At 58.1% G+C, this 19103-nt stretch overlaps 2 protein-coding genes across 5 annotated transcripts; both read right to left on the reverse strand.

Annotated features, from left to right (window-relative positions):
- Nucleotides 1-329: 329 nt before the first annotated feature.
- Nucleotides 330-8580, reverse strand: ZNF446 (zinc finger protein 446). Of its 3 annotated transcripts, XM_046681076.1 has the most exons (7): nucleotides 5910-8580; nucleotides 4532-4912; nucleotides 4254-4455; nucleotides 3788-3882; nucleotides 2133-2217; nucleotides 1897-1986; nucleotides 1049-1749 (listed from the first exon to the last, which is right to left on the reverse strand). In XM_046681076.1, the coding sequence occupies exons 1-7, from the start codon at nucleotides 6087-6089 to the stop codon at nucleotides 1181-1183; spliced, it is 1602 nt and encodes a 533-aa protein (XP_046537032.1). In that variant the 5' UTR covers nucleotides 6090-8580; the 3' UTR covers nucleotides 1049-1180. The 3 variants fall into 3 exon arrangements, with proteins under 3 accessions (XP_046537031.1, XP_046537030.1, XP_046537032.1); XM_046681075.1 differs by lacking the exon at nucleotides 2133-2217 and having other exon boundaries at nucleotides 330-1749; nucleotides 1897-2132; nucleotides 4700-4912; XM_046681074.1 differs by lacking the exon at nucleotides 2133-2217 and having other exon boundaries at nucleotides 332-1749; nucleotides 1897-2132.
- A 139-nt stretch (nucleotides 8581-8719) lies between these two features.
- LOC124249767 (zinc finger protein 324A-like) lies at nucleotides 8720-14726 on the reverse strand. 2 transcript variants are annotated; one of them, XM_046681090.1, is made up of 4 exons: nucleotides 14343-14726; nucleotides 12798-12924; nucleotides 12324-12440; nucleotides 8720-11659 (listed from the first exon to the last, which is right to left on the reverse strand). In XM_046681090.1, exons 1-4 carry the CDS (start codon nucleotides 14373-14375, stop codon nucleotides 10215-10217), a joined length of 1722 nt encoding a protein of 573 aa, XP_046537046.1. In that variant the 5' UTR covers nucleotides 14376-14726; the 3' UTR covers nucleotides 8720-10214. The 2 variants fall into 2 exon arrangements, with proteins under 2 accessions (XP_046537046.1, XP_046537047.1); XM_046681091.1 differs by lacking the exon at nucleotides 14343-14726 and having other exon boundaries at nucleotides 12324-12405; nucleotides 12798-12926.
- Nucleotides 14727-19103: the final 4377 nt, after the last annotated feature.

The following is a 19103-nucleotide window of genomic DNA, read 5'->3' on the forward strand; positions in this document are numbered from 1 at the left end:
CTAAATGTGACCCCAAGTGACCTTGTAAGGAGGGGGCAAAAGAGTCGGAGCTAGAGATGGGAGCATTAAGACAGACTTGACCACTCACTGTTGGGCTTTGAAGATGGACAAAGGGGCCATAAACCAAGGAAGGTAGTGGTCTCTAGAAGCTAGAAAAGGCAATAAAATGGATTCTTCTCTAGAGCCTTCAGGAGGAACCAGCCCTGCTGAGACCTTGATTTAGCTCTGTGAGACCCATTTCAGAGTTGTAACATAATAATAAATTTGTGTTGTTTCAAGCCACCATGTTTGTTAGAGCAACAATAGGAAACTAATACAGGGCATTGGCCAAAGTCCCAAACAACTGCCCAGGAATCCAGACCGACCTCTGTGGGCAGCAGGCAGCTGATCCTTTGTTCTCTTGTTTTGTGACCGACTGACCAACTGCGTGGGCTGTGGGGGTGCAGCCCTCATGCAGGCGTGCATGGCTAAGTGACACGTTTATGGCCCCTTTTCTCAGAGGCCACCCTTGTCCATCCATATTGGAAAGGAAGCTCCCTTAGTGTCCACTCAAGCTGGGATTTGAGAGGTCAAAAGAGAACACCAGGGAGTGACGTGGGCAACCAAGGAACAAGGTAGGCTGGGGGTCCAGGACTGTGGGCCCTTCCTGTGGGTATGGCTGCTCTGTGGTTCCAGCTGATCTTGTGATCAGCAGAAGCCAGAAATGAGGATTCTTACGCAAAAACTTCATTATAAAAGTGGTATTTGCTAAAAATCTAAAACGCACATAGAGGGCCATTAGTCTTCCATCTGCCTGCAAACAGAAGCAGGCCATGCTCTCCAGGGTTTTCGGGCACCTTCCACACACAGACCTTGGCCCAGCCGCTTTCAGGTGTGGGAAGGGGCAGTTTTTGAGCATCCACCAGGGGCCAGGGAGGTCCCAGGGGCAGGGAGAGTCGTCAGCCTGCACCATGTCACAGGTGGGGAGCTCGGAGCCTGGAAGTCACCTGGCTGCCACTGGTCAGCGGTGGATTGAACCCAGGCCTCACTCTAGATTGGGAGGGGGGGCGGGGCGCTTCTTTTCTTTGCACCCAGGTGGCTTTTTTGGGGGAGACTGAGCCAGGGGCAGGGGACCCCCGGGAAGTCTGATTGAGTCCAATCTCCCAGACTGAGGCCGAGCAGCGGGCCCCTGAGGCGAGGCTCAGGGGGCCTCGGGCCGATGGCTCTTCCTGTGGATGACCAGCTGGGACTTCCAGTCGAAGCCGCGGCCGCAGTCTCCGCAGAAGTGGCGCCGCTGGCCGGCGTGGCTCTTGCGATGGATGACCAGCTGCGACTTCCAGCTGAAGCTGCGCCCGCACTCCTCGCACGCGTAGCTCCGCGGGCCCGGGGGCGCGCGCCGGGGGTGGCGGGGCGCGCCCGGCTCCCGGGGACTCTGCGGCGGCTTCTCCGCGGCCCCGCCGGCCGGGGCCGGCACCCGTGCGCCCGCGTGTGTGCGGTGGTGGATGACAAACACCGACTTCCAGTCGAAGCCGCGGCCGCACTGTTCGCACGTGTAGGGCTTCCTTCGCGGGCCGCCCGGCTCCGGCCGCGCCCCCGGGGCCGCGGGTGCGGAGCGCGCGGGGGGCATCCCCCGGCCAGCGGGCCCCGGCGACAGCGGGGCGGGCGCGGCGGCCCCGGACGGGCCCTCCCAGGAGCCAGACGCGGGGCCCCGTAGCGGCCGGGCCTCCGGGCGGCCGGCCGGACCCTCGCGGGGGCTCTGGCTTTCGTCTCCTGGGGAAGGAGAGGCGGCACCGGGTGGCCCCGGGCCCGCGACACTGGCCAGTCCCTCCCCCAGGCGCGAGAGGGCGGGCCCAGCCCCTGTCCCCGCCCCTGTCCCCGCCCCCGCCCCCGGGAACGCTCACACGGAGCCGCACTCACCCGTGCGCAGGCTTCCTGGGCCCTCGGTCCCCGCACTCAGCGCCCGCGGCTCCGACTCGGCCGGCGCCTCCCGCCGCGGGGGCGGCAACCCTGCCGGGCGGGGCGGTCAGCGCCAGTGCCGGCCGGGGCGAGTCGGGGCACCGGCCAGTGGCAAGGGCGCCCTTGGGAAGGCGGGGGAACGCGAACACGCGCTGGAGGCGCACAGGGAAGGGCCTGGGGGCGCGGCCGGTCCTCACCTAGGGAGACCACCGTGCCATACTTCTCCAGCATCGCGTCCCAGTACAGCTCCTTCTGAGACGGGTCCAGCAGCCCCCACTCCTCCTGCGGGGACGCGGCCCATCACCCGCGTGCCCCTCGGACTCGTGGTCACACCCTTACGGCCTGGGGGCGCGGGCAGGTTATCTAAGGCTATAGACGAAGCTGAGATGAGACTGTGTGCTGTTGGGGAAGCAGGGCCGGGGAGAGAGCTGTCCTTCAGCTCACCTGGATGGAGCATGCTGCCAGCACAGTCCCCTCAGCTGCCCCACCCCACATGCTGGCCGGACAGATTGAAAGTGAGGACCCCTGGATGGGTTTTGTGGGCGGCTGAGGCAAGAACAGATGTGCTGACCCCATTCCTGTGCCTTGAATAATCTGTGCTGCACCGAGAGCAAAAGGCCAGGGAAGTCGAGGAGACCCGAGCCACCTCTTCGCCAAGCCCACATTACAAGAGTAACAGATGCTCCTTGGGGAGCTTCCCAGGGCCTCAGCATTCCTGGAGGTGGGGACCTGGCTGTGGGGAGATGGGGAGGTGGAGGGACCAGGGAGCACTGGAGTCAGGAGGTGTGGCCACACAGCTCAGGACAGGGACCAGGAACGGACCAGGTGCGTGGGTTGGCTGCTACCTATTGCCAGAGGGTGAGCTGGGCCCAGGCTTTGTGGTCGCAGGACCTTTCAGCTTCACCAAGAGATTCACTCCCTGCCCGTGGGGTCTGCCCTCCTCACCTCCCAAAATCCCATCATCTGGCTTTGCTGGGTTGGGAAAAATAATCCTGACAGACATGCCACAGTGACTCCAGGGGCAGGAAGGAGGGCAGGAAGGCGGCAGCCACACAGAGCCACAGCCCGGATGGTGCTGCTGGAGAAGAGGAGGCTTTGGAGGGTATGTGGCCTCCTGCCCCCCTCGGTTTCCTTCTGTGCCATCAGGCTGTAGAGGGAGCCTGGGGGACTTCTCAGCCTCCAAGCATATCTCAACCAGCTCTTCCGCCGGGGATGCTCCTGAGTGGCATGGTTTAGGAGCAGAGCTGCTAGGGGAGGACAGGCCTCCTGCTCCCCACACTCAGGAACATGCGCTCCAGATAGCAGGGGCCTCAGCTGAGCTTCTATGGCCAGCTGGCTGCAGCTGGGGCAGGCTGGCCTTTGAGGAAGGCCCTGGGAGAAAGGGGGTTGCAGGCATTGCTGACAAAGAGCATCTCCATTCTGATCTCAGGTGTGTTGGGGAGACCAGACTGCTGTGTGGAGCTCAGGCTTCCTGCCAGCATTGGTCATCTTGTCCCCTCCCCACCTGCCTATGAGGCTTCAAATCCCCAGGTGCCAGCTCAGGACTGCTGGGAGCTGGAACCCCACCCTCTCCCCAGACTTCTCTGTAAGTGAGGAAGCCAAGCCTCATGGTTCCAGTCACTCTAAAGCCATGGCCTGAGGCAAAAATCCTTCCCAACCAGAGAGAAACCACTGGTTTGTTCCTCTGTCCCCTAGGACCTGCAAGGGGCACCCTGATGCCAACTCCACTTCTGGGCAGCAAAGAGCACAGGAACCACTAGCCAAGGAGACTGGAAAACTGGCAGGCAGAGAGTGGCCACCAGGGACTCTCCCTTCCCACTGGGGTCCTGTCCCTCCCACCTGGACTGCTCACCTGAATCCTGGGTGGGTGGAAGGATGCAGAGGCCAGTTCCCAGTGTTCAAGGCGCCCTTCATGGGATGGGGCTGGATTTGGGGGACTGGAGGGTGCTAGGAAGCGAGGCAGATGGGAGTCAGGGGCTGCCCATGTGAGCCAGGGCAGGTGAGGAGCTAGTGTTGGTGGTGCAGCCTTGGTCCTCCTTGGCCAGCAGGCAGGAGGCCACCATGTGTACCAGTCACATGACAGGCAGGCAGCCAGCCAACCCTTTCCTCCTACCACCCGGGGACCCAAGAGGGGAGGGTCTGCAGTTTGCAGACCCTCCTGGGTCCCCATCCCACCTAGGGACATCCACACTCCCTCTAGGAGCACACCCCCCCTCTGTCCCCCGTCCCAGCACAGCATCTCCTGGGATCCTCACCCTCTCGGGGGATGCCCACACTCCCTCCAGGAGCCCACCAACCCCACTGTGGCCCCCTCTCACCCATCTCCTGCCTATCAGCATCAGGCTCCTCTTTCACGCTGCAGCTGAGCTGGGCAGATCCCTCCATCTGGGCGTCCTGTGGCTCCTCGCCAGAGGCTGCTTTGAGGGCCTCCACCGTCCCTGAAGTGGGGGGGCCCCCCAAAGACTCCTCTGTCTTCTGTGCTGCTGGAAGCACCCCTTGCTTCAGGACATGGGCTGTGATCTGAGGGGGAGAGGCAAGTCATGGGGGCTCTAGTCTTGCTGTGTTCCTGCAAGAAACCAACACCAGCCACACTCACCCAGTCCAGCAGCTGCCCAGGGTCATGCTGCAGGCCCTCGACCAGGGCTGCAGCCTCCTCAGGGCTGCCTGGCCTCTGTCCCCGCACCCAGGCCTGGATCTCAGGGGGAAGGGTGCCCAGGAACTGCTCCAGCACCAGCAGCTCCAGCATCTGCTCCTTGGAGCGCACCTCTGGCTGCAGCCACTGGCGGCAAAGCTCCCGGAGCTGGGCCAGGGCCTCTTGGGGACCCGCCACCTCCTGGTAGCAGAACCCCCGGAAACGCAGGCGTGCTGCCTCAGGCTCCTCCAGGGTGGCCAAGGAGTCCACGGAGGGCAGGCATGGGGGGCCCAGTGGGGATGGCATTGTTGTACCAGAAGTCTTCTTGGAGCCACCAAGAGGGACCTGCAGAAAAGGAAGGATCAGGGTACTGGCCAAGAGACCATGGCCAGGTAGGCAGACACGTGCAGAGGCCCAGCCCCAGGGGGTGAGACCAGGACAGAGAGGACCCTTGCTTGGGGATGGGTGAGGCCAGGAAAGCTTCACGGAGGGAGGGGTCACAGGAGCTGGCTACTAAAGGAAACAGAGCAGGAGGGAGCCTTGTGGACGAATTCTTGGAAGCAAGTTGCCCAGTGGAGCTTCCAGGAAACTGCAAACATTTGGGTACAACAAAGGACTGTTGGAAGACGACGGTGGAGAGGTAGGTGAGGGGAGTCATCACGGGCGTCCAGGCTGAGGAGCCACGGAGGGCGCCCAGCAGAGCAGGGAGGGAAGCAGTAATCCGGAAAGAGGCTGAGGGACAGCCGGAAGGCGGTGGGGCTGTGATCTCATGGGCGGAGCCATGAGGACGGGAAGGTCAGCAGCAGGACATGGGGCCAGGCGGGGCATGTCTGTGCCCAGGTCTCCGGCACATGTTGACTGAAACGGGGCACCGAACGGCTGGCTGCAGGGACAGGCACTTCTCCGCCGTGGGTGGAGGCAAGGGCTGATGCGGACCCTGGGACAACCTGCTCGCTGCCTGACCACAGAGGACCGAGGATGACTCACACCGTCCGGACCGTGCACGTGAAAAGCAAAACAATACGGAAGCCACGAGTTGCGTGGACGCGTAAGTGGACAACTGGGTCCCGAGCCCGAAGACGGTCTGGAGTGAAACGCGCCCACCTGGGGGACTGTCAGACGGACTGGACCAGGCCTGACCTCTAGAGTCTGTCTCCCAAAGGAAAGGGAGGGAGGAGGTCTTCCCGGAGGAGGGGGAATAGTGTTGTGGCGGGAGGAGGGGCCTGGGCAAAGGCTCGGCGGCCGGGCGCACAGAGCACGTCGAGAGGTAGCGCAGGGAGCAGGGCCGACTGGGTCCCGGGGTCGGAAAGGCCGCGCCCAGCCCAGCGAGGCCCACGCTCACCTGGACCGCCGCGCCGGCGCCCTGAGGCCACTTCCGGTGAGTGGCACCGCGACCCCCTCGCCCGCCTTCCGCCGACCGCACCGGCCCGCCCCTCCGCGCGTTGCCCTGGCGACACCGCCCTGGCCAATCATGCGCCTGCGCAGAAGGCACCCCCCCCCCCCCTTGGACTACGTTTCCCATGAGCCTCAGCAAGCAAGGACAGTCGTGGCCTCCGCCAGCGGACGGTCGCTTTGAGAGGCCTTTCAAGACTGAGAGGCGCTCCGTCCCTCTTAGAGGAGCCTGCAGAATCGCAGAGTTTGGGGATTTCCCTCCCCTCACTGGTGGCCGCTTTTTCTTTATATCCGAGCCCTTCGACTCACCGACTGCCGTGATGGACGGTACCTTAGAATCCTGCGCATGTGCACAACGGACCCGGTTCCTATTGGCGGGCGAGGGGAGGAGTGGGGAGTACCGTGTCCCTTCGGCCAATCAGAGCTGGTACTCCGCCGAGGCTCCTCCCTCGACGCTCTTCCCGAGGCTTCCTTCTCTTCGTCCAGCCGTCCCCTTGGTAACCGTCAGAGCACATCCGCCCGCCTCTCGCTATCTCCAAGGCAACGGCCGGAGCGTAGCCCTGTCCGCCAGGGAGGACGGAAGTGGCTGCCTGGGTAGTGTAGTTCGAGACGCCTCCACATGGTCCCAGGAGGCAGCGACGTCTGGCCGGGAAGGCGGGCCTGATCCGTGGGCTTCCTCCTCCATCTCCGGGAATTTCTCTAGTGAGGAGGGTGCTGGGGACCTTCATTCTTCCTCTGCTGAGCCCCCTGCGGACTTGCTGGGACACAGAGACTCGGGTGGGCACCCATTTACTGATGAGGAGACTGTCCCATTATTTATACCCTCAGAATCTCAGACATGTCTTCAGATATCAGTATTGCAAAGTGAGGGATGCAGGTTTTGGTCTAGGTTTATGGGATGTGCTCAAGCTTTCATTTACTTTGGGGACCAGAACAAGTAAGGGTGACTTTTATTTTTAGATTATCTCCATAGGCAGTGTTATCGTTTTTAAAATCTGACTGTAGGACGGGCTCAGTTTTGCTTCCAAACATCAAGTGGCTGAACCATGACTTATTCAATCCTAAATTGCATCTGCCTTTTTGGTTTCTTTGGATGCCTAGGAATCCCTGGCTGCCAGCTCCTGATGAAGAGCAGTGATCTTAAACACTGATGGGAAGCTCTGAGCATGTGCGTGGCTGGGGCTTGTCCTCTTCCCAGTAACGTCATCAGATTGGGCTTTTTTTGTGGGGGCTTAGGTCTTTTCTTTGGGACTGTGGGGATGCCCCAGAAATGACTCTACCGACATCCACTGTGTGAGGAGAGAGCTGGGGCTCTAACAGCTTCTCCAGTAGCTCTCCCCAGCCATCTTTGTTTGAAGTCTCCCCTCCCAGGGGGCTGCTGGTTTTCAAGCCTCCTGGAGTTCTGCAGTGTAAGCCTGGTGGGACCTTCCTCCACTTCTCCCAGTGCCAACTCAGTATTTGGCTTTCCCTAAATCAGTCACAGCTCCCCATCCCCTCCTAGCTTCAGAATGCTATTGCTGTCGACTCCTCCTTCATCATCTTGATCCAGAAAGCACAGGGACACTTTTATAGTCACAGCCTGTTCAGGATTAAAAGCAGAAGGGCCAACCTGGCAGGACAGGGCCCAACATGACCACAGAGGTTTGGGGGAGGACAACTTAGGGGCTAAAATGTGGGGGGAGGCAGGTGCTCATGGTTGGTGTTCCCATAGAAACAGGGGTTGTGGGGGGGGGGGTCACTGGCCAGTCCTGGGATGGGGACCTGTGGATTCAAGGAGGGTGGAGGAACTCAGGGATAGCGTGGTCCAAGCACACAGGTGGGAGGCTGAGTGAAGCAGGGAAGCGGCCAGCGGGGCGAAGGGGACATAGGAGGCAGGATAGGGCATCAGCCCAGCTTGAGGGACTAGGAGAGCTCAAGGTGAGAACTGGGCTCCAGGAGTTTCTGTTCAAGGTGCAGAAAAGGTTGCATATGACTCAGTACCCATTTGCTGCTTGATAAATGTCTTTGCTCCTAAACTCCATGGGGGTCCCCAGAAGAGCCCTCTGTCAGCCGGGGCGAGGGGGGGGGGGGTGCTGTCTGCATTTCACAGCTGTGCAGACCGAGGCTGATGAGCCTTCTTAAGGCTCCCTCTTGTAGGTCAGCCTGGGGGAAGGCGAGATGGGGGTGAGGCCAGCGTGTGGACTGGAGCAGAGGAAAGACGAGTCTAGGAGGAGTGGACAATGGCTTGGAGGACCTGCTCTTGAAGGTCCTGCATGACTCCTCTCCTCATCTCCATTTCTCTCCTCCCTGCAGGAACTTATAAGGTTTCAGGGCCAGGTGATTACGTCTGGCCTTGCTGGCAGGTGGGGAGTGGGGGCATCATGTCTGAGCTTATTGTGTATGGCAGATGGCTGCCAAGTCTTAGAGGTAATGGGCCTAGAGAACCCACTGGGCCTGGGGTCAACCTTTCAGGTCATCTCACATGACCCCTGCCTCAGATTCCACAGCCTGGATCCACAGGCTCATCTAGTAGAGCTGCTGCTTGGGGCAAACCCACCCCATCCACCCTGCCTAGGTCTCCTGGCTGTCCCCTACTCACCTCTGGCTGCCAAGGGGACACAGGTGTCTCAGCCTCTCTGTGGGCCACAGACAGCCTGCATCTCTATCCTATGGCCTCTCAACGGGACCCAGGTTGAAGCCAAATCCCCAGAGCTCTGTGATAATGACACACCTCGATGGCATGTCTGCATTGTTTTAGGATGAAAGAGGCGTCAGCACACATTTTAAAAAGAAACCTTTATCAAGGAGCCTCTTTGGACTCGTGTTATTAAAACTTTCTGAACCATGACCTGGAAGCAGAGGCTGAGGCCTTCCAGTGTTGTGCAACAATTTACAATGTATGTCCATTCCAAGTTTTAACTACTAGTCTTTTTTCCCCCCCCACAGTAAACCAACCATTAAATTCCCTAGGATGAGGCCCGAGGTCGAGATGGGCCCTGGTCCGCTGAGGGCCACAGGCAGCAAACTAGAACCCCACCCTACGCGTCTGCTGCAGTGTCCCCACCATGTGGGGGTGTCACACTGGTGGATGGAGGCACCACACACAGCCTTTGGTAACAGCGAGTGCCATTGGGGCAAGTCCTCCTTCCAAGTGAGGGAAGAGAATAGGTGGGCACATGGCCACCGGACCTGGCAGAATCAAGCAGCCCCATCTTGTCTCATCTGATATCTCTTATTATGTCACCTCTTGTCAGGGTAGTGGGGAGGGAAAGGCCTGTACCACTGACCTTGGTAACAACAGGACACAGCCAATGCTGAGGCTTGGATGAGAACCTGAATAAACGAGCATGGCTGGGGAGCCATCGTTTTGGCTTTCTCCCTATGACCTCCACCTCCTCCACTTCCTGTAAATCTGCCATGTGCTGGGAGCCAGGCCAGGCCCCACTCAGCGCTCACAGCTGGCAGACTAGAGCATCTGGGTGTGGTGGTGAGCTGTTTGGATGCTGGGCCAGAGGCTTGGGTTCAAGTCCTGGTTCTGCTGTGTACAACTTACATTTCCTCTCTGTGCCTCAGTTTCCTCATTGAGAAGTGAGGATACTAGCCACCTCACAGGGCTGTCAGGAGACACTTTGCAGCACTCAGAACAGCGGCTGGCAGTTGGCATGTGTTGGTCCTTATCAAGATACTGCCTGTCAAGGTGCTGCAAATACCCTCTGCAGAACTGAATCTGTCTTTTCTCTTCTCCAGAGGAGGCAGCTGAGGCTCAGAGCCCAGCTACTTGCCTGAGGCCAGCACTCGACCCCCACATGACCTCCTGTCCACTGGGCTCACTCCCAGGAAGCCTAGGATGAACTGAGGCCCAGCGTGGGGGTAGAGTGAGTAGGCATCCTGAGCGTCCACCCCGGGGCCAGTTTATGTGTGGAAGTCAGAAACTTTTGGACCACCTCTACCACATCCCTGCACCACCCCTCCTCACCTTAGCGCCTGGTCACAATAGGCATGAAGTGGCACCACCGTGCTGACCTACTGGCTCTGATTGCCAAGGCTCTGACTCACGAAAATCCTAGCCTTCATGTCCATCCCCCTGATCTTTCTGGAGCATGACCTCTTGGGGATGGAGGCGTGAGCTGTGGCTGAAGTGGCAAATCTTGTGACCACATGCAGATAGGATGGCAGTGCACACACAGGGCTTCTCCAAAGTGTGAATGTGCAGCGGAAACGGCCTTTATCCGTGGAAGGGGCTCATGACAGGCCAGCGAAGGTCCGAGCTGCCACCTCAGGCCTCAGCCGGCTTCGGAGCTGCAGCTGGGCTCGAGGTGGGAGTGGGCCCGGCTTCCCTCCCCAGCGTGCCTTCTGATGACGCCCCCGAAGGTCTCGCCTGGAGGCGCAGGCCCGCCCTAGGCCGCCGCATGGGCTTCTCGCCAGTGTGGATCCTCTGATGGTGGAAGAGGGCCGGGCGTTCACGGAAGGCACGGCCGCACTGTGTGCACACAAACGGCTTCTCGCCCGTGTGGATGCGCCGGTGGCTGAGCAGCACGGCGCCCTTGGCGAAGGCCTTGCCGCAGTCCCCGCAGCGGAAGGGCCGCTCGCCTGTGTGCAGCAGCTGGTGCTGCGTGAGGTTGGAGCTATGGCTGAAGGCGCGGCCGCACTGCGCGCAGGCAAAGGGCTTTTCGCCCGTGTGCACACGCTGGTGCTTGAAGAGCGACGAGCCCTGGCTGAAGGCGGCGCCACAGAGCGCGCAGGCGTAGGGCTTCTCACCTGTGTGCGTGCGCTCGTGTTGGATCAGGTGCGAGTTGCGGCAGAAGCGGCGGCCGCACTGTGTGCACGCGTAGGGCCGGCCGCCCGCATGGATCTTGCGGTGCTGGCTGAGGTTGGAGCCGTGGCTGAAGGCCTTGCCACACTCGCCGCAGCGGAAGGACTTCTCGGCCGTATGGATGCGCTGGTGGCGCACGAGCGAGGAGCTGTGGCGGAATGCCTTGCCGCAGGCTGGGCACGCGTAGGGCGTCTCACCGCTGTGGATGCGCTGGTGCTGCGTCAGGTGCGACGTCTGGCTGAAGGCCTTGCCGCACTGTGCGCATTCGTACGGCCGCTCCCCGGTGTGAGTGCGCAGGTGCTTGAGCAGGTCGGAGCTCTTGACGAACACCTTGCTGCACGCCCTGCACTCGAAGGGCTTCTCCCCGGGGAGGAGGCCGGGGCTGGTATGGAGGGCCTCGCCCAGCTCATCCCAGGTCGGGGGCTCCTGGCTGGCGGGGAGTCTCGGAAGCTCGCGCCAAGCCACGCCCATTCCCTGTTCCCCTGCAGCGTGAGCGGCCTGGAGGTCTAGGACGCCCGGGAAGGCTCTCCCAGGAGGCTCCCGCGCCTGTGGCTTCTGCCGCTCGGATACCCGCAGCTGCTTGGCCGGCGCAGGGCGGTCTGTGCGAGCCTTCTCCCTGGGGGCGCCACCCTCCGGAGCCTTCAGCGGGGAGGTCAGCCGCAGGCTGACGCCAGGCTCGCCGCTGCCTGGGCCCAGCAGGAGCCTTTCCCAGTAGATCACGGAGACCCCCGTGGGTTTTCTCTCCTGAGATGGAGAGGCGCCACGCCAACCCTGCAGGCTTTTCCCACGTTCAGAGACACCAGTGGTGGGAAGAATCCTAGTAGGTGCCAGAGGGGAGTTATCCCGGAAGGCCCCTGGCAATGCTGCTTCTCCAGAAACATCTCTGTCCTCTGCCAGACGGTGGCAACCTGAAGGCACAAAAACTGTGGATGCCTAGGTCATCCTGGCCAGGAGGGCATGACCAGGGCAGGCCGAGTCGGCAGGCAAGGGGGACCCCAAGGACTGGGTGTGTGAGGCTGGGGAGAAAAGCAGGGGCCAGACATGGTTCCCGTCCGGGGGTACTCCCCAGCCTGCTTTTACTCCTTACTCTGATGGCTACCTGATACTATAGATTCTACTTATGAACTGTTTACCAACTGCTTCTCCCCCAGCACAGTCAACCCCAGAAAAGCAGGACCAGGAACATCCTGGTCAAGGCTGTGTCCCCAGTGCCTGGAAAGGGCCTGACCATCACAGGTGCTCAAGAAACAATGAAGACATGAATGAACGAATGAAGGAATGGCCCCACACACAGGTGAGGGGGTGAGGCAAGACAGGAGGGTTTGAGGCCACACAGCCTGGCTGAGGGTGGGATCCTGTGCAGGTCTCACCAAGCCTGGGGGTGCCCTGAGAGCTCCCCCTTCAGGGACAGCCAAGGCCACTGCCTCCAGAAGAGGCTAATGGTGGAAGGAGAACAGAAGGGAGTTGGGTGGGAGGCAGGAAAGGAGTGTCCATGAGGGTGGGGAAGGGGGGACAGAAGCTTGGCCATAGGTTGGCCCCAAGCAAGCTCACCCACCCTGAGCCCCCACTCACCAAGGCTGGGCCTCCTCTGGACATTCCTGACTGGGGTCACATCCATCCCACTGAGAACCCAGGGCTCCTCGCCACATTCAAGCTGGATGACCACACGGGGTCGGGAGGCAGAGAGTCCTGTGAGAAAAGATAAGCAAGGGGCCAGCCCAAGCTCAGGATGACCCACCGCCCAACAGGGGACAGGAGTTAGGGCTTCCTGGGACATAGACAACATCATCTGTGCAACCAAGAAGACCGGAAGTTTCCACCACAGGGTAGGGCTCACAGGAACAGCTCAGTGGTCCCTGTGAGGAGAATCATGTTGGCAGGGCCAGAGGAAAGGGACTGAGCCTGGGGACAGAGGCGCCGTAGCTGCACAGGGACACTCAGCCAGTGGGTGTGGGGCTGCTCAGGGGCCACCAGGAGATAAGGAGTTAGTGCTGGCAGCCCAGCCTGGCAACAACTGAACTTCCCATGGAGTACCCAGAGCCTTACCTAGCGAGGCCACGAGTGAGAAGTTCTCCAGCATCACGTGGCGGTACAAGGCCCTCTGGGCTGCGTCCAGAAGCTCCCACTCCTCCCGGGAGAAGTACACAGCCACGTCCTCAAAGGCCATCAGACCCTACAAAAGTGGGCAGGGGAAGACGACACCATCTAAGCTATGAGCGTGTGACCCAGGGTGCAGCTCCCTGTCCCAGTGGCTACCTCTCCTGATGTCCCTCAGATGCTCACCCTCCTCCACCGGAGCTCTGCAGATGGAACTTACCTCACCTGCCTGCCATAGATGCCTCTTCGGCCTCCCCACTGGCCACTCTACACAAGCCACCCCAAGAGCAGCCCCAGGCGTCCACTCAGGCCGCAGCCTTTACACAAGATGATCCTCTCCCGATGTGCCTTTATTGCTCTTGCAATAAGCAATTATACAAGTCCCAACTATGGACCCCCCCAGGGCACACCCATCCCTGTAGGAATGCTCTCCCCTGCTGGATTTGCCTGACATCTCAAAGCTGCTCCTCCAGCCTGAAAGACTGGCTGATCCCCTCCAGTCACCACAGGGCTGGCCCCCAGGATCCAGGGGGCACTCAGGAAGCCAGTTCCCTCCTGCCTCTATAGCCATGGCCCCTCTACTCCCTTCTCTCTTGGCTGCCACCGTTCCCTCCCTCAGCCACCTGCCAGACTTGCCCGGAGAGGCCCAGAGAGTGGCAACCCTGGCTGAGTCCATGAGAGCCCCTCCTCCTAAGTCTGACTTCCAGATCCTGCCTCGGCTCAGGATACCAGGACTCTGTCCTTGGTCATCTACGATTCCAGGTTCACCTGATCTCTCCACTCTGGGACACTGTAGACTCTTCCTAATTTTCTCCTGAAACCTACTTTCCCTTCAAACTCCTGTTTGTCTACAGCAACTACATTCTTCTGGGTGCTCAGGCCGAAGAACTTGGGACAGTCCTTCGCTCAGGACACTCGCTCGCACCCCACACTTGATGCATCAGCAGATCCATGCAGAATCCAAGCGTTTTTCCCACCTCCACTGCCCCAGACTGGTCCAGGTGCCATTGCCACCTGCCCGACTGAGGCAGTGGCCTCCTCCTGCACACCGCCGCCACCCCCTCTGCGTCTATTCCCACTCAGCAAACGGTGGGACACTTAAAAATCCCAACTAAAGCATGTCCAGTCTCTGTTCAAAACTTTCCAGGGCTCCAGGGCCCTCGGGACAAAGCTTAACTCCTCGGCCTGCGTTTCAGGCCCATGTATCTTCTCCCCCGAGCTCCACGCCGAGCAGCCCAGGTCCGTCAGCACCTGGCTCGGTCGGCCCTCCCGGCTTCCGCGCGTGCGGGACCCTCCCCTTGGAACCTCCCTCCACACTCAGCCCCTCGGCCGCCAGAAGCGAGTCTCCCACATGCGCACGCCCCATGCGTGGACACCGGGGCCCGGGACGGACCGAGAGGGAAGACAGGACGTCCGGGTGGAGTCCTTCCCTCGGTCGGGGCTAGGGTCCAAGAGCTGGAATCTGGCGGGTGGGGGTCGGGACTTTCTACTCACCTGCGCCCGGTCTGTCAGGGCCGCCGCCGCCATCGGAGCCTGCACTTGGGGCGGGCGACCCGCGCGCCGGGTTCGGCCTCCGTCTCCCCGTCCGTCAAGGGCGCAGACGCCCCGCGCGGTGCTCCGGGGCGGCCCAGAGGGCGGAGAGCACGTGGCTCGGGCGCCGCCCGACCGCCCCCCGGGGCCGCGCGCGCCGCACCGGAGAAACCGCGGCTGGAGCGCCGGCGCCGGCAGCCCGCGGCCACGGCGCGCGCGCGCAGCAGGCCCTCAGGCCGCGCCGTCCCCGCTGCCCCCGCCTCGGGTCTCTGGAGCCTACGGGAGAAACGGCCACGACCCCGCACTCGCCGGCCCCCAACGCCACTGCGGCCCGCCGCCCGGCAGCAAAGTGACAGTCCCGGACGCCGGAAGTCCGGCCCCCTCAAGCCCTCATTGGCCCAAAGCGCGCTGCAGACGCACACGCAGAGCCTTCTGGGAAACGTAGTTCCCGCCTGCTTTCCGGCGCGGTAGTCGGTGCCCTTCCGGATCTCCACGGCAACACCAAGCATCAGCGCGCCGGGCGCCGGGAGTCCGGTGGCCATAACTCAGCTGCTGTGCGAACGGGTCGGGTCACCAGGCTGGGCGTCCTGCGCGCGGGGTCCTCGGGTTCCAGCGCCACCCACGCGGTCCCCGAAGCTAAACTCTGGAGGTGCAAAAACGAAACTGAGGTCCCGGGAAGTGACCCCAGCGCAGAGCACTAAGGATAAAGCATAACGGGCGGGAGTTTATTGCTATTTTTAGGTTAGGGGTAGGAGTAGGTTAGGGTCAGGGTAGCATGTGTTCTCTCAAATACACTTTAACCAGAGAAGAAAGCAGGGGGATTTATAGAGCTAAGGGGTGGAGCAGGAGGAGTTTCGGAGTAACAAAGGGGTAATCGGTGTTTTTTTCACTTGGGATAAGCCCCTGGACAATCTGACTTCTGGGCATCAACAGCTCAGGACTTGTTATCTGGTGATCCTTGAAAGCATTCTCTTTTGTCTGTAAAACAAGCTCAGAAATCCTTGTGACCCTTGAGTTACCCCTCAGGTTAAACAGGAAAACAGCAAATTGACAAGATTAATTTCTTTTCATAACAAAGTTGAAGGGAACCTTACTGAATATTTACAGTAAGCCGCAGCACCGTCTTCAAAGCTACATCCCTATCTTTAAGGGTATGGTTCTTGTCTTTGGGACACAGTAAATACTTAAAGCAAATGTACAATGTATGCTCAACAACCACATCAGGCCCTTTTGGAAAAACAACGTCAGGCTGCATTACTTTTAGACCAATGGCTTCCTCATCTACTCCAGTGCCCTGTTGCTAGACATTTACTCATCAGTAGTACACACTTGCATGGTGCTGAAGTGTGCCGGGCACTGCTCTACCACTGTTACAAATGTAGGGGGGCAGAATTTGCCACCCCAAAATATGTCTTTTTGGCACAAGGGTTATTTTGCTGATTATTTTTAAGAAACTGCAGACATAGGAGAAGCTCTGAAAACTGAGAACTTACTCTTTTGTAAAAGATGTTTACATTTATAGGGGAAATCTCCATTTGTAAGGGTGTCTCCCTTGATGTACCAGGAAGAAGGGGCTGACTCAGTGTCTAGAAACTCTTATCGGTGGAGAAGACAGTGACTTAAATCTGCATGAAAACCTTACCCTGGGGGCCGGCCTGGTGGCTCAGCGGTTAAGTTCGCACATTCCACTTTGGTGGCCCGGGGTTCACCGGTTCGGATGCTGGGTGCAGACATGGCACGACTTGGCCAGCCATGCTGTGGCAGGCATCCCACATATAAAGTAGAGGAAGATGGGCACGGATGTTAGCTCAGGGCCAGTCTTCCTCAACAAAAAGAGGAGGCTTGGCAGCAGATGTTAGCTCAGGGCTAACCTTCTTCTTCAAAAAAAAAAAATTAAAAAAATAGAAACATGAGGAAATGGACATGATATTTGAAAAAAAAAAAAACACAACCTTACCCTTGTGATGCAGGCTTGGTGAGTGCAGAGTTGAAAGAAAGATTTCTTGGACTCTCAAGGTCTGACAGTAATGCTCTTTTATTCAGAGAATAGGGTGGAGTAGCATAGGGACAGGACCCATGGTCAGTAAGAGCTGCAATGTGTTGAGGGTTAGAGCTAATTTTATCAGACATAGATATGTGAGTTATTTCTTTACAAGACAAAGGAAAGATCATGAAAAAATCGTTAAAATGGTATCAGTGCAGGTGGGGTCTGGTTATTGGGTGGTCCTAGAACTTTAGATAAGAATCAGATCAGATTAAGTCAGGATGTCCTATGCTTCCCAGAGGATGATATAGATCAGTATGTAGGGCAGGACGCCTTGGGCTTCTCTCCCTGGGGCAGCCTTGATCCTCATCATAACCCCCCCGGAACCCATTTGGCCCCGAAATCCTTTGGGGATATGGATGATAGTCAATCTTCTTTTTTTTTTTTTACAAGATTTTATTTTTTTTCCCTTTTTCTCCCCAAAGCCCCCCAGTACATAGTTGTATATTCTTCCTTGTGGGTCCTTCTAGTTGTGGCATGTGGGACGCTGTCTCAGCGTGGCTTGATGAGCAGTGCCTTGTCCACGCCCAGGATTCGAACCAATGAAACACTGGGCTGCCTGCAGTGGAGCACGCGAACTTAACCACTCGGCCACGGGGCCAACCCCATGATAGTCAATCTTCTGTAACTACTTCCAGCTGTACAAGGTCATAGCGCTGTCCCTAAATGGGGCCATAGGGGTATAGGCAAGAAGTTCAGTGGACTGGAAGATTGTGCCCGTGGAGTCCAAGGCTGACAAGGTATACAGATCCTCTGGAGAGGAGAGAATCATTTGATGAGAAGTGGTCCAGGAGGTGAAACTTTGTTGACATGTGGAAAACAAACAACGAAATAGACAACAAATTATAATAAGAAATATAAGCAACCTGATTAACTACCAGAGTCCTGCTCCAGCCGAGTCCAGGTTCCTGAGGGAGGGACAGAGTCGGCGCAGTGAAGGAAGAGACGTGAGACTTGAGTCGGTGCAATCAAGTCTGTCTTTACTGTGCACAAGTGTCATTTTTATATTTTTCAGGATTAGTACAGAAATAGCTCTACAAATATTCTCAGAGAGATAAGGAAGTACAAAGTGAGCGCAAGAATTTTTATTAGCATTCCATTCTATAGAGCATAAGGTTAATGATCCTCTTTTCTGCAATTAACTACTATTTATTATCTCTACACAAAACCAAAACATTCATTCCCTGCCCACTCTCCGGCCCCCTGGCTCCAGAATCCACCATCCTCCATGGAAACAGACACCGTCAAGGACAAGCACCTGGACCATCTCCTCCCGCAAAGAGACATGGGCTGGTGAGAAAGCTGCTGACAAGCAAGGTCACAGGCTTCCTCCTCTCTGCAGGTGTCTCAAGGCCAAAGACAGGCCGGTGGGAAAGCTCCGACCAGCAAGGCCACATGCTCCGTGCGTTCTCAGCGGGCAGTTAAAAATCTTTACATTTCTGCGCCCCTTAGGGGGTGAAAGCATTCCTTTGTCTTTCATGGGGTAGGACTATTTGTCCCTTGAGCACACTGCCCGGACAAAATATCATTTTGCTAGTAAGGCATCAGGCTGAAAAGCTGAGTTAAATTATATATCTTCAAGAATAAAAAGCAGGAACAAGTATAGTCATAACCTTGATAGAAAGCATGCATACATTTCAGAAAATATCAGGGGTGTCGGCCGGCCACTCTTCACCAAGGGGCGTCCCTGCACCCCCCGGCCCTTCTCAGCCCGGACCCTGTCAGACGGCTGTATAGGCGTCGGTAACACGGCTACCGGCAATTAACCTAATGAATAAGGCTTTGATAGTAGTCAAGAGACCTTGACCTGACCAGGAGTCCAACCAATCATTTAGGGATAGGGTAGGGTCAAACATGGATTTAATTTGGTGGCTCATATCAGCTAGGAAGCCAGAGATATTTTGATGATAGCCAGGAATATAGACACAACATTCAGTTTTTGAGGACTGCCTTACACATTTGGGATACTTTTAAATCGAGCAGCGAAAGGCTATGTTGTATATCATTTAATGCCATATGGTAAATTTGTTTAGCGCTTCCATGTGCCAGATGACACTTTTGACTCCTAATTGAGGAAGGAAAATTGGGGCAAGGTGATCATACTGATGTGGATTAAGGCTGCCCCAGCTAGAGAAGCCCAAGGTGACCTGGCCTACATGCCAAACTATACGACCCAGTGGACTTTTTTTTATGGTATGAATTAGGACCGCCCCAGGGAGAGAAGCCCAGGGCATCCTCACCTACATGCCGATCTATATGGCTAGATTCGTATCTAAAGTTATATGACCGCACAATAACCAGACCCCATCTGCACTGAAATCATTTAATGACTTTTTACATCATATTTTTCTTTTTTTTTTCCAGTAAAAATAAGTCACGTACCCATGCCTTATAAAATTAGCCCTAACCCTCAACTCAGGGCAGCAGCAGGAGCTCTGACTGCCCGTGGGTCCTGTCCCCACGCACCAGCTCTTCCTGCCCATGGGTCCTGTCCCCATGCCAGCGGGGGCAGCAGCAGGAGCTCTGACTGCCTGTGGGTCTTGTCCCCACACACCAGCTCTGCCTGCCCATGGGACCTGTCCCCATGCCAGTGGGGGCAGCAGTAGCGGCGGCAGCAGAAGCTCTGACTGCCCATGGGTCCTGTCCCCATGCTATTCCACACTATTCTCTAAATAAAAGAG

Source organism: Equus quagga, chromosome 13, assembly GCF_021613505.1.
Source record: "Equus quagga isolate Etosha38 chromosome 13, UCLA_HA_Equagga_1.0, whole genome shotgun sequence".
NCBI classification, from domain to species: domain Eukaryota; kingdom Metazoa; phylum Chordata; class Mammalia; order Perissodactyla; family Equidae; genus Equus; species Equus quagga.